Raw genomic sequence first — 12,154 nt, 5'->3', positions numbered from 1 at the left:
GACTGCCATGTGAGAGCCACTGAGGGATGTGCAGACAGACATGGGTTCCTGTCCTCAGGTAACTCAGTGCGCTGAGTTGGAGGAGACAGGCAAACAAGTAAACAGCATCAGAAATGTGATGAAAGCAGTGACAGAGGGACACAAAGGTACTGCAGGAGCAAGGGAAGGAAGGGGACCTGATCACTGAGCTTAGCCTTGCTAGCCTAATGGGATTAAGCAGGTCTGAAGAAAGGGGAGGCAGGATGAGAGGAGGAAAAAGATTCAGAAAAGTAAATAGTAGGCCAGTGCACAGGTGTTCTCAATAATGTGAGTGTCTGGGTGACAGCACCCATTCTATAAGCAGGAGTAGGGAGATAGGGCACAGAGTTGGGGTGGGCTGTGTCACAGAGGACCTTGTTGGCTTAGCTGAGGAATTAGGACATTATCCCGTGATGCTGAAAGCCACTGAAGCACAGATAGAGTCAGGGAATATGGAGCTTAGTGGCTCTGCTTACACAATGCCTGGCTTTGCAGTGACAGGTAATTTCCTGACCACTCTGTACCTATTACTGTGGCAGTGCAGCTCCTATGATTAAACACATCCAGGTAAAGCACTGAAAGAGTGTTTGCCACACAGAAAGCAGTCAGAGAGCAGAAGCTATTATTACTGACGGCTTTCACTGGTGGTTTCGTGCAGAAGGAGGCTAAAACGTTCATTAAGTACCATTATATGTCAGGTATTTCTCAGGCCCTGAAGCACTCCAGCGGGGAAATACCAGTTGGAGCCCCACTGCCTTGGAGCTTAGCATCTAGAGCCTCTGTGGGGTTCATGTCCCAAAGGGGATTTCTTAGTTTCTCCAGATTAGGGAAAGGGGAGTTGTGACTGGATGTGGAGAATGCTAGATATTTCCTGTGGCAAAGTTGATGTGAGCCAACTAAGAATTTTGTTTTCTACTTTTCTCTTTCACTTTATAGTATTTTAAAAATTAAAGTGTATTAACTGGGGTTATTGTGGAAAGACTAGAAAAAAAGTTTTAAGCCACCCAAGTAATCAGGGGCAATTTCTATTGTCATTTTGCCGAAGCATCTTTCTTTCTCTCCTCTCTTTCTCTCTTCCCTCTCTCCTCCCTCCCTCTCTCTCTCTTTCTCTCTCTCTCTTCCCCCGCCCCCCTCTCAATCTGCAGTACTGGGAATTAAACACAGGTCCTTGAATATGGTAGGCAAGTGATCTCCCACTAAGCCACATTCTCAGTCCTAATTTATTTTGAGATACAGTCTCATAAAGTTGCCCAGGCTGGCCTTAAATTTACAATCCTCCTGCCTCAGCCTCCTAAATAGCTAGGATTACAGATGTATGCCACCACATCCAATTTGGGGCAACTTCTTAGTCTTATTCAGTTTAGGTTCTCAGAAGTCTCCTTGGTGTCACTGGGCACTGAGGCTGAGTATTCACAGCCTCTGAGGTCATAGTGGTCCTCTTGGATGGCAGGCTTCTCCTCACTGCATCTAGTTGTCCATTCTCCTACCACAAAGGCCCTCACATCTATTGTCCCCCTACTTACCCCTACTTTTTGAGGAATTTCGAGCTGCTATAGAAAGCCAGATGGAGCTAGATACTCTCTGCCCTTTGCTAGTTGTGTGGCCTGTGCGAGTCATGTGGCCTCAGTTTTCTCATCTGACTAGTGGAGCTGATAGAGCCCAATTTGTTAGTCTGGGCTGTGAGTGATGCAGCACCTCCCCTGGCTCTGGGTGTGGCAGGAGCCCCAGAGGGGCCCCCTTACTGGAAGCCCTCCTCTTTCATCTGTCTCAAGCTGCCCAGCACCTATGTTACACATCAGTGTGTACAAGCATATTAATTCAAATTGAATTCATCCATCCATCCACGCAGCATGTATTCACTGGGCGTCTACTACATACCCAGCACAAAGCTAGGTATGAGGGTACAATAATGGGCCAAGTCAGACACAGTCTTTGCTCTCATGAAGCTGGCACACAAGTGGGATGATGGACAATCAAATAGTCACTCAAATGAGAGTACAAGTAGAGAGGGTAGCAGGTTCTGCCTGAAGGGGTAGCAGGGCCCTGGGAATGGGCCACCTAGATGGGAGATGCAGCAGGCTCTCTGTGGAACAGCTGGGTGAGCCGTGCCCTGCAGCAGAGCAGCTATTAAAGCAAGGGAGGGGAATGGCAGGCCAAGCCTCTGTGCTGGGAAGAAAGGAGGGAAGACCAGGAGGCCTTGGGTGGAAAGCAAAGGTAGACTGCAGCAAGAGAGGCTCCCAGGGACCAGAGAACTGGATCTGGGCAACTGGGGGCTCCAGAGGGTTTGGGTGGAAGATGGCAGGTGGTGGTGGGGAACAGAAGGCAGACTGTGTTCTCAGAGCATACTCACTGTCAGTGTGGAGGAAAACCTGAGATACCAGCTGGGAGGAAGAAAGACCAGTTAGGAGACAGCTGGGGCACCCCAGAGAGACCTGAGGTGGTGCTGGGTCCACGGCAGAGAGAGGGACATAAATAGAGGCACCCAGGAAGTATAAGATGGATATTCCTGACAACCCCCTCCAGCAGCACCAGCCCTATCGCCTTGCTGCCCCCACTCCATCGCAGATGTACACACACACACACACACACACACACACACACACACACACAGTTCAAGGAGAGACTACCTTCAGCTCTTGGAGGGTTTCATTGTACTCCAGTCCCCTGCTGAGTTTGGAGGCCCCTTCGTTGCTGATGTCATTGCCACTGACATCCACATGGGTCAGGCAGCTGTTGAGTTTGAGGACTTCCCCGAGGGCCTGTGCCCCTTCATTCCCAAAGCCATTCATGGACAGATTCAGTTTCTTCAGGGTCACATTAGTCTCCGGGGAGGGGAAGCAGCACGAGCATCAAGGTCATGTGTGACTCACCCCTCCAAATGCCCCAACTTCTACAACTTCTCAGTGTGTCCAGACTGAGCTCTCAGTGGTTCTGGGAGAGACAGGTCGGCCTGAGCCATCCAGATCCTTCCCAGCTGGGCTCAGAGTCTCAGTGTATTGAGACTGCTTCCTTTTGGTTCTCATCATTTCCTGCTCTTCAGTTAAACTGGCCTCTTGGTAACTTGGACAGTTTCCTAAAGATGCCTCCTAGGCCTCAGCAGGTGGGATTTATATAACAGGTAATACAGAGGCAGGAATTATGGGAGACCAACAACTCAGCATCTGGTGGGTGTTCAGTGTGCCCTCATCAATGGTGGCTGTGAGCAGCAAGTCAAGATGGTGGCATGGGAGGCCCTGGCTGTCCTCACCCAGGCTCAACGCACCCCTCTCAGAGAGCTCCTTACCCGGAGACCGCTGCACAAGGCCATAGCTCCCTGAATGTGGAAGTGATTCCAGCTCAGATCCAGCGACTGGAGCCCTACATTGAGGGCTGGGAGGGAGAGAGGGTCAGCTCAGCACTCCTCACATCTGAAGAACCCAGCCTCAGCGTTCTCAGGACTGCTCAGCGGGCTTGCAAAATAAAACACTCGGGCAACAATTTTCAGTTATTCATTCAAACACAAAATGGTAAGGTGATTCCCAGTGCTAGGAAAGATCACATTATCACAGGTGGCAAGTAAGTTGGCATAATCTATGTGGCAAATATTATGTGATCACAGATATTTTCTCATTAAAATGTGCGTGCCCTCTCACACACCTGAGACTGCCTGAGAAGACATGGCTCTAGACTTGTATGTTTTACTAATAAAGGTCCATCAGTGACTCATACACATCCACCTGGTAGATTATTATACAGCCATTAAAATAAATGCAGGTAGCATGGGAAACAACTCCCGGGTTGTCTTTATGGACGTAGTGTACCACACCACACAGTGTCTTTCGTATGGAGAGCCACGGAGGCGATAGTGACACTGGAACTTTCTCCCGGGCAGCCTCAGGCACAGTCAGCTGGAGGTGGGAGGTGTCAGGCTCGTTGGGGATCTGAGTTTGCATGAAGATCACACTTTTTTTTAATTGAGGGTGATTTTGCTTGTGTGCTCCCTAGGGCTGGGAGACACAGCATATTGTGTTGTTTCTATGTGGCGAGGGCAGCTGTTCTGCAGTGGCATCCCTGAGAGGTGTAAAGCAGAATGCGGCTCCACAGAATGGACGCGTTTCCATTCCACTAGGTCCCACCCAGTCCTTCTCCACAGAGCCTTTATCTAGCACCTTGGGAGTAGTTGTTCCTTCCACCTGCAGCATTTGATAGTCACTGACTTTAAACCTGCAGCTTTGACAGAGGATGAGGGGAGTCTTTTTGTTGTTTTATTTTGCATTTCTTTATTTCTGAGGTTGAGCAGTTGGCTTTCTTCTTTCATTGTCCATATGCCTTGATTATTCTTTTATTAGGAGCATATATTATTCTCTAATTGGTTTATAGATTTTTTTACAGACAGGGTCTTGCTATGAAGCCTATGTTTCCCAAGCTGCCCTCAAACTCACAATTCTCCTGCCTCAGCCTCCAAAGAAGCTGGGACTATAGGTGCATGTCACTGTAGCTGATGATCTATAGCATCTTTTATCAATAATCTTAACATTAATTTTTTATATTTATACTAATACCATTCCTTGTCTGTTGCTAGTTTTAAGGTTGTCCATGGTGTCTTTACCATACACAAACTTTAATGTATTGTTGTCAAACATATGAATTTTTTTTTTTTTTTGAGACAGGGTCTTACTATGCAGTGCAGGCCAGCCTTGAACTCACTATATAGCCTAGGCTGGCCTTGAGCTCGTGGTGATCCTCCTGCCTCAGCCTCCTTAGTGCTGGAACAACAGCTGTGCATCACAACACTCATGAATTGTTTTGTTACCATTCATGTCCAACGTGCCACACAGAATGATCCTTGGACTCCTTCAGGTCAGCAAGTTGTATCTCTGTATGTTCTTCTAATCACTGGAAAAGTTTACTTCTCACATTTAAGTGTTGCTTCATTAAAATGTATTTTGGGGATGGTGTACAGCACTTTTTATAATATGAACATTTAAAAATAATTTAAAAATAAAAGAAGATTCAGCACTGATAAATGATCTTCCCCCAGCCCCTCCCCTTTGTTGGTTCCCTTCCCTCCAAGGGAACATACCTAGCATCTGACCCAGGTATTCCCCTCCTTTGTCAGAGAATTCATTGTGACTGAGATTCAGCTTCTTAATTCGGTAATTGGACTACAGGAAAAAATGGGAAAAAGAGATTATTTTTTTCTTTTGACTGTAAATCTCTTCTCCACTTATGCCAGTGAAGTACGCTGGAGGGCTCTCAGGTACCCAAAACTAGGCGGACTAGGGTTTGTAGGCTGAAAACAATCTAAAGCAATCTTTGTTTCCAGCCTTACCATTTTTTTTTTGTTGTTGTTGTTACAGTGCTAGGAACTGAACTCAGGGCCTCACACATATTAGGCAAACACTCTACCACTGAGCTACATTACCTATGCTAAAGTTAACAATTTGTTAACTTTTTTTTTTTTTTGTCTTTTTGAGACAGGGTGTCACTATGCAGTTCAGGCTGGCCTTGAGCTCACTTTGTAGCCCAGGTTGGCCTTGAACTTGCAACGTCATCCTGCCTCAGCCTCCCGAGTGCTGGGATTACAGGTTTGCACCACCATGCCCGGCTAACTTTTTGTTTAATAGTTGATGGCTACTGGGAAAATTTGTTGCCATCCTGAAAGTCCTACCACTTGCTGATACTTTTGCTGGAGTTGGCGGAGGCCAAACATTCATCAGCTTCCTAAATCATGCCAGTGGCCTTGTTTCACTATGCCAGAGCAGTCCTCAGCTCACCCAAGCCCTCAGGAACATTCCCATATGACTCAGCTGCACTCCCTACCCCTTACCGACAGGGCGTGGCTTAAGAGAGCTGCAGATTCCTCTTTGAAGTTATTTCCTGTAATGAGGGTGCTGTGTTAATAATTCACTGAAGATCATGCTATAGCCCTATCAATTCTCTTACCTACAGAACAACCAGTCACAGAAAGGATGACAAGAATTTAAAAGCAAATGTGTAGACACGAGAAAATAGGAGAAACTGTTTACCATCTCCTTTAACTTTCCTATCTTTATCTGACCTTCAAGTATGAATATCTGTAGCTTAGAAGGAATGTTTAACATTCTGCTCTACAAACAATGATACATTACAATTGACATTTCATAGAAGAGAAAAGAGAGCAAACAAGTGTCTGAAAAGATGTTCTAAAAAAATTGAAAAGATGTTCTTTTCAATACTATATCGAGCATCTATTCCATAGTTCATCAATTTAATAGTAATGTGGAAATATAATGATGATAATAATAATAGTAACTAATATTATTGATATTTTTATGCTTGATTTTAAAAGGCATTTTAGCTTTTAATTCACTTAATCCTCATAATCACTGTCTGAGATGAGTAATAAAATTGCTCTTAGAACAATGAGGCCCAAAAGGGTTAACTAACTTGCCTGGTTTCAACTCTGGGATTTTGGAGCCCAGCACTGTGACTTCAATAGTCCCACACTGAACCATTTGATTCACAAACATCTTGCTAATAACTCTTCTGGGGACAGTATAGGAAGATGGTCCTTTGGCAGAATTATAACCTGGTACATGTTTCTTAAGTAGAAATTTGGAAATCAATTTTTAACTCCACAGAAGTGGATAATCTTTGCATTCAGTAACTATACTCCTGGTGACTATCTAGAAATGCTAGAACATCTGTCCTTTTTTTTGTTTGTTTGTTTGTTTTTCCGGTACTGGGAATCGAACTCACAACCTTGCACTTGCCAGGCAGGTGCTGTGCTGCTGAGCTAAATCCTCAGCCCCCAACATCTGTCCTTTAAAAGATGAATTTTCAAGATGCATGTTAAAACAGTAATTGAAAGGTTGAAAAGTTGGAAATGACTGAAGTTCTCCCCAGGTATAGGGATGTTAAATAAACTGCTATATCCAGAACGTGAAATACTACCCAGAAAATGAGATAATCCTATTTGTTCTTCACAGACAGAACTCTAGGCTGGGGGTGGTGGCACATTCCTATAATCTCAACATTTGAGATGTGGAGGTATAGGAGGATTGCTATGAGTTTGAGACCAGCCTGGGCTACATAGTGAGTTCAAGACCGGCCTGAACACTATGAGTGAGACCCTGTCTCAAAAAACAAAAAACAAACAAAAGAACCAACCCCCCCCCCCAAAAAAAAGAAATCCAAGAAACTCAAACTAGTTTCCCTCTTCTTAGAGAAATTAGAGAATAATACCTGACACGTAATAACATTTTTATTAAATGTATGTCTTCTAGATATTTATAATATCTTCTCCATTTCATCTTCCTTTATTCTTTCCTCCCTTCCTTTCTTTTGTACTAGGGATTGAATTTAGAGCCTCCCCACTGAACTACACCCCTGACCCTTTTTAAAGTTTTTGAAAAAATTTGAAATGGGATGTCAATGAATTGCTAAGTTGCCTGGGCTGGGCTCAAATTTATAAACCTCCTGCCTCAGCCTCTCAGAGTACTAAGATTATGAGAATGCATAATCTTCTTCATATTCTAAGTATTTCAGTGCCTGATTCTGTATTTTATTTTATTTTATTTTTGAGACAGTGCCTCTATGTAGCCCAGCTGGCCTCAAACTCGTGGTGAACCTCCTGCCTCAGCCTCCAAAGTGCTGGGATTATAGGCAAGTGCCATCATGCCCAACCTCCTTCTCTGTATTTTAAGTGCTTTTTTTCAGTGATAGATCAGACTGTGGATTTCTTTTTATTTACCTTTCTTAGGACTTACTAGGATTTCTGTATCTGAGAGTTCATCAATTCAAGAAGCGTGTTAGCTGTTACTTACTCAAATATCACTGTACTCATTCTGCTCTTGTTTTGGAGCTCCTACTAGCTGCACCAAATCTATTCATTTTTCATATTATTTCATCTTTTATATTCTTTAAATTTTATCTGTCTATGCTGAGAGTAGATAAAATAGGATTTTTGCTAATTCTATTCACTTGTATCTAATATGTTGTTGAATTTATCCATCGAATCTTTAATTTCAGAAACTACCTGTTTTCTATTTCTTGATAAGGTTGAGGGGAGGAAAAGCCTTTTTAAAAATAGTGATTTGCTCTCCTCTGTTTTACCTTGCATGGTTTTTTATGTCTTTAATCACAGCAAACACATTTGATAGTTGGGTATACTATATCTCAACTTGCCTACAGTCTCGGTTATGAATGTTGCCCCTACTCAGTTTGGGTGATAAGTTACACGGTCACCCCATTGCTTATCTGAACCTGCCAACTCCACTTCCGGAAGTTCTCAAGGTTCGATCCTATTGCTTGTTGAGTCTGACAGCTCTTGTGTTTTCGTGTTTGCTTTGCACTTTTGCACTATGAGCCAAAACTCATAGGCTTTACTTGTGGGAATCCCAAGAACCTGAGTCCTCCAAAAGGGTCCTATTCTTATCAGCACAAGACCATTTTTTATGTTCCTTTCTTGGTTTAGAGGTTCCAGGACTCTGCAGGTAGCATGAACTTGCAAACCTGAATGAGGGCAAGTCTGTGGGTAGAATTCTCTTGAGGTTCCCTCCCATGTAACATTGGTAATGAACTAGTTTCAAAATACATATATAACAGAGGATCAGGTGGAATAAACACCATAAGCAGGATGGAGTGACAGTGAGATAGAGTGGTGTTTCCGTGGAATGTCCCACCAAGGAGACAGCATTTGAACAGAGCCATGAGTGAAGAGAGGAGGCCACGTGAGCCATATGCACACGTCTGCGGGTGGAGATGTTCAAGCAGAGGACAGAGGGTCACAAAGCAGGTCAGAGTGGCATGTTGAGGAAAGCAGGAAGCCAGTGCAGCTGCGGAGAAAGGAGAATGAATGTGTAGCAGGAGGAAGATGCAGTCTTCTGCTCTCTGAGACCAGAGAGAGCTGGTCTGGTTCAACTAGATTCTGGGTTTTCTCTGCTTTGCTTCTCCCGTTCTCTCAGAGGATTCTCTCCCTTCAGGTCTGTGTTCTCACCTGAAAGCTTAAGTTTCCAGAGCGAAGAAATGCTTCTCTGGAGGAAGTCTGCGATGATCTTGGCTCCCTCCAAACCCAGGTCATTGTCGGAAATATTCTAAAAGGCAAGAACACACTTGTGTATATATGAATCCCAGCAAAGGGCCCTCGCTAACAAATGAGGGCGGGGTGGGCTTACCCAGGGAGCCGGGTGGGGCTGGGGGACAGGGCTAAGTAGAAGGATTAGAAGGATTAGGGTCACAGGAAAGAACGACAGAAGGGAGGCAGGAAACCCAGGCCCTGTCTAGCTTCTCTGACGCCTGTCGTGAGACCTCAGTGCTGCTGATGTTGGTTCAGTGACTCCTCACCTCCAACCAGGTCAGCCCTGGTACTTCAATGGGCACACTGTGTTGTTTTGCACACAAAGCAGCTTCATTTGGAGAGTGTGACTTTGGCATGAAACAGTTAAAGAGCGAGCTTTCAGCGAACACTGTGAATTCCATTCACCAGTTCACAAAGGATGATCCCACGCTAGGGACAAGTAGGGATAAACTCTGACACAGTCCTATCAGGCTAGTGGGAGAGACCTTATATAAGCCAGCCAGTGTTGTCTTACCTGGTTTCCTCTCCTTCTTAAAATTTCTATGCTGGTAAAATACATATAACACATTTACCATCTTAGCCATTTTAATGTGCACAGTTTATTGGCATTAAAAAATATTCCTATTGTTTCACAACCATGACCAGCGTCTGTCTCCAGGTATGTTGTATTTTATGAAATTATTTCATGCCTTTACTTCCTTTAAGAAAGTTCACTTTAAGGCAACTGTGCAGAGGTGAGTATATCCATTTAGGGGCTGATAAACACCATAAGCAGCATGGAGTGACAGTGAGATAGAGTGGTGTTTCCGTGGAAACACCATTAGGGTGTTAGGGTTTTCTGCAGCTACAGGGAACACAGATTCCCAGCCAATCTCTGGTACAAGGCCCTCCTTGAGAAGTCACTTCCAGAGGGCAGGAGCCTGCAGACCGGGGGCAGACACCCCAGGGCTGACCTGGGCCTGGCAGGGGACTGTGGCTTGGCTTGAGGGGGTGGTGGGACGAGGCAGCGGGGCAGGCGCAGTACCAGCTCCTGGAGATAGTAGTTCTCGTGCAGCATCTCCACCAGGCTCAGGACGCCCTCCTCCATGATGCAGTTATCTTCCAGCTCCAGCCCGATGATAGCTGTGTTAGACTTCAGCCACCGCAAGAGAAAGGAGAAGCGGTTGGTGACCTGGTCAGTCCTTGCCCACTGCTGTTCAGAACTGGTCCTCTCTCTTGAACACCCCAGTTACTGGAGAGGTGCTGTGGCTTGGCTGTGGCTGTGCCCCAAGGGGTCACGTGTAGGAGGCTTATTCCCCGAAGTGGCCATTTAAGAGTTAACGGGAATTTAAGAGGTGGAGCCTGGTGGAAGGTCATCACTGACCCTTCCCTGTGTCTCCCACTCTCAGGTCATCCTCCCTCTCACATGCGCTCTGCCATGGTGATGCCAGCCTCCAAGTGGCCTTGCCCAGAGCCAAGCTAACGTCAGTACCATGCCCTTGAGTGTAGTGAGCTAAGTAAATCTCTGTCTAAAGTTACCCAGCTTCAAGTATATTGTTAAGGGAAAATGGACTAATACAGGAGGTTTGGAGTTGTAGGCTAAGAGCGCTGAGGGAGTGGAGAGGACTGGTGCCGAGGATAAGCCGTCGCGGGGAGTTGCGCTGGGACAGCGTGCTTTTCTGGGAGAATCTGGAAGAGGGCCATCAATCAATTAAAAGAAAGAAAGAGCCACAAGGATGAGCTAAACAGATTGTAACCATGGAGCTTCAAGGAAGAAGGACTATTACCTATTGCAAGATGGAGGCAGCCTGGATACATTTAACAAGGGAACATAAACATAAAGATTCTGGCAATCTTGGGGGAGGCTTTTGCATGAACCCTTAGGCCCAGTTTCAACCCAGGCCCTTGCCCTGGGCCCACAGACTGGGGGTTTGCTTTCTGAAGGGGCCCGAGGTCCAGGTTCCTATTAGCCTGCTTCATAGAGCTTAAGGGGAGTACATGCTCACTGGGGGAAATCAGCTGGCCCCCAAGCAGAACACAGGGCAGATGGGCACAACAGTTGCTCTTCTAGGCTCCAAAAGGGGACCCTTTGAATCTTGGGCCTGCCACTTTGTCAATCATCCAGGTTCCATGTGTTGCCTCCCCCAAGCATGCTTACCACCAGGGCTATAGCAATAGCCTTGGTACCCATGGGGCCCAAACCATGGTGGCTGAGATTCATGTAGGGCTCTTCCATGTTCCGGATGAAGTAAGAGACAGGCACCACCCCCACCAGTTTGCAGGCCTCCAGGTAGAGCTCCCTTTGTCCAGTGGTGAAGGACCTCTCAGTATCTATAGAGAAAGACAGGATGAAGTTGGCTTTGCATTATCTTCCCTTTAGCACCAGGCAATATTCATCTCTGACTGGAGTTTCCTCTGTCAGGGATCTGTCCCTGTGGGTATATATGCTCTTGAAGCAACCACCAATCCTACAGTTACCCAATGGCAGGAGAGGGAGACACTAACCCCGGATAACCCTAAATGGAAGTCTCCCTTTGGGTAAGATGTAAGGCCTCTGGCTTTAGGCCCCTCCTAGCAGAGATGAGAGGTGCACCCTCATCCCACCCTCCCAGGTTGGCTCATCACCAGGGCTATCCGGAGGCCCTGCCTCCTGCCACGCTGGGATGATCCCAAAAGGTAAAGACAGTAGGCACAAAGCTGGGGACTTTAAAAAATTTTCTTTTACTGATACTAGGGGTTGAACTCTGGGTACTTTACCACAGAGCCACATTTCCATCCCTTTTTATGATTTTTTTTTTTTTGAGAGAGTCTCATTAGGTGACCCAGGCTGGCCTCAAACTTGCAATCTTCCTGTCTTAGCCTCTCAGAGCACTGAGATTACAGGTGTGTGCTGTTGTGTCCAGCTTGGAGACTCTTCATGGTTGAGGGAGTCTCTGCTTCAGTCTCAGTTTTGCTATCACTATGAATAGAGTGTTGCCAAAGTAGATAAGTATCAAGAAAAAGCCCATATGGGCCAGAATGCCCATCTCAAGATGATAAATCAGAGTCAGACAGATAAAACCAAATGCACCTGGGCGGGCATCCTGCTATCATCTCTTCTTCCCCAGTGACAGATAT

The 12,154-nt window shown here is 45.8% G+C and overlaps 1 protein-coding gene across 4 annotated transcripts in view; it reads right to left on the bottom strand.

Moving 5' to 3' along the window:
* Positions 1-12,154, bottom strand: part of Lrrc74a (leucine rich repeat containing 74A) — a 29,217-nt gene that overhangs the window by 11,006 nt on the left and 6,057 nt on the right. For 3 of the 4 annotated variants that reach the window (XM_013517176.1, XM_013517175.1, XM_005390160.2), the window contains exons 3-9: positions 11,196-11,368; positions 10,083-10,190; positions 8,978-9,074; positions 5,828-5,877; positions 5,081-5,162; positions 3,302-3,387; positions 2,646-2,840 (exon numbers count right to left, since the gene is read on the bottom strand). In XM_013517176.1, the coding sequence (XP_013372630.1) occupies positions 2,646-2,840; positions 3,302-3,387; positions 5,081-5,162; positions 5,828-5,877; positions 8,978-9,074; positions 10,083-10,190; positions 11,196-11,368 (791 nt within the window). The remainder of the gene's footprint in view (positions 1-2,645; positions 2,841-3,301; positions 3,388-5,080; positions 5,163-5,827; positions 5,878-8,977; positions 9,075-10,082; positions 10,191-11,195; positions 11,369-12,154) is intronic. The other variant, XM_005390161.2, reaches the window with a different exon arrangement.

The sequence above is a fragment of the Chinchilla lanigera genome, unplaced genomic scaffold (assembly GCF_000276665.1).
Source record: "Chinchilla lanigera isolate Chin_1 unplaced genomic scaffold, ChiLan1.0 scaffold00037, whole genome shotgun sequence".
Classification (NCBI taxonomy): domain Eukaryota; kingdom Metazoa; phylum Chordata; class Mammalia; order Rodentia; family Chinchillidae; genus Chinchilla; species Chinchilla lanigera.
This window is presented reverse-complemented; position numbering and strand designations above follow the sequence as displayed.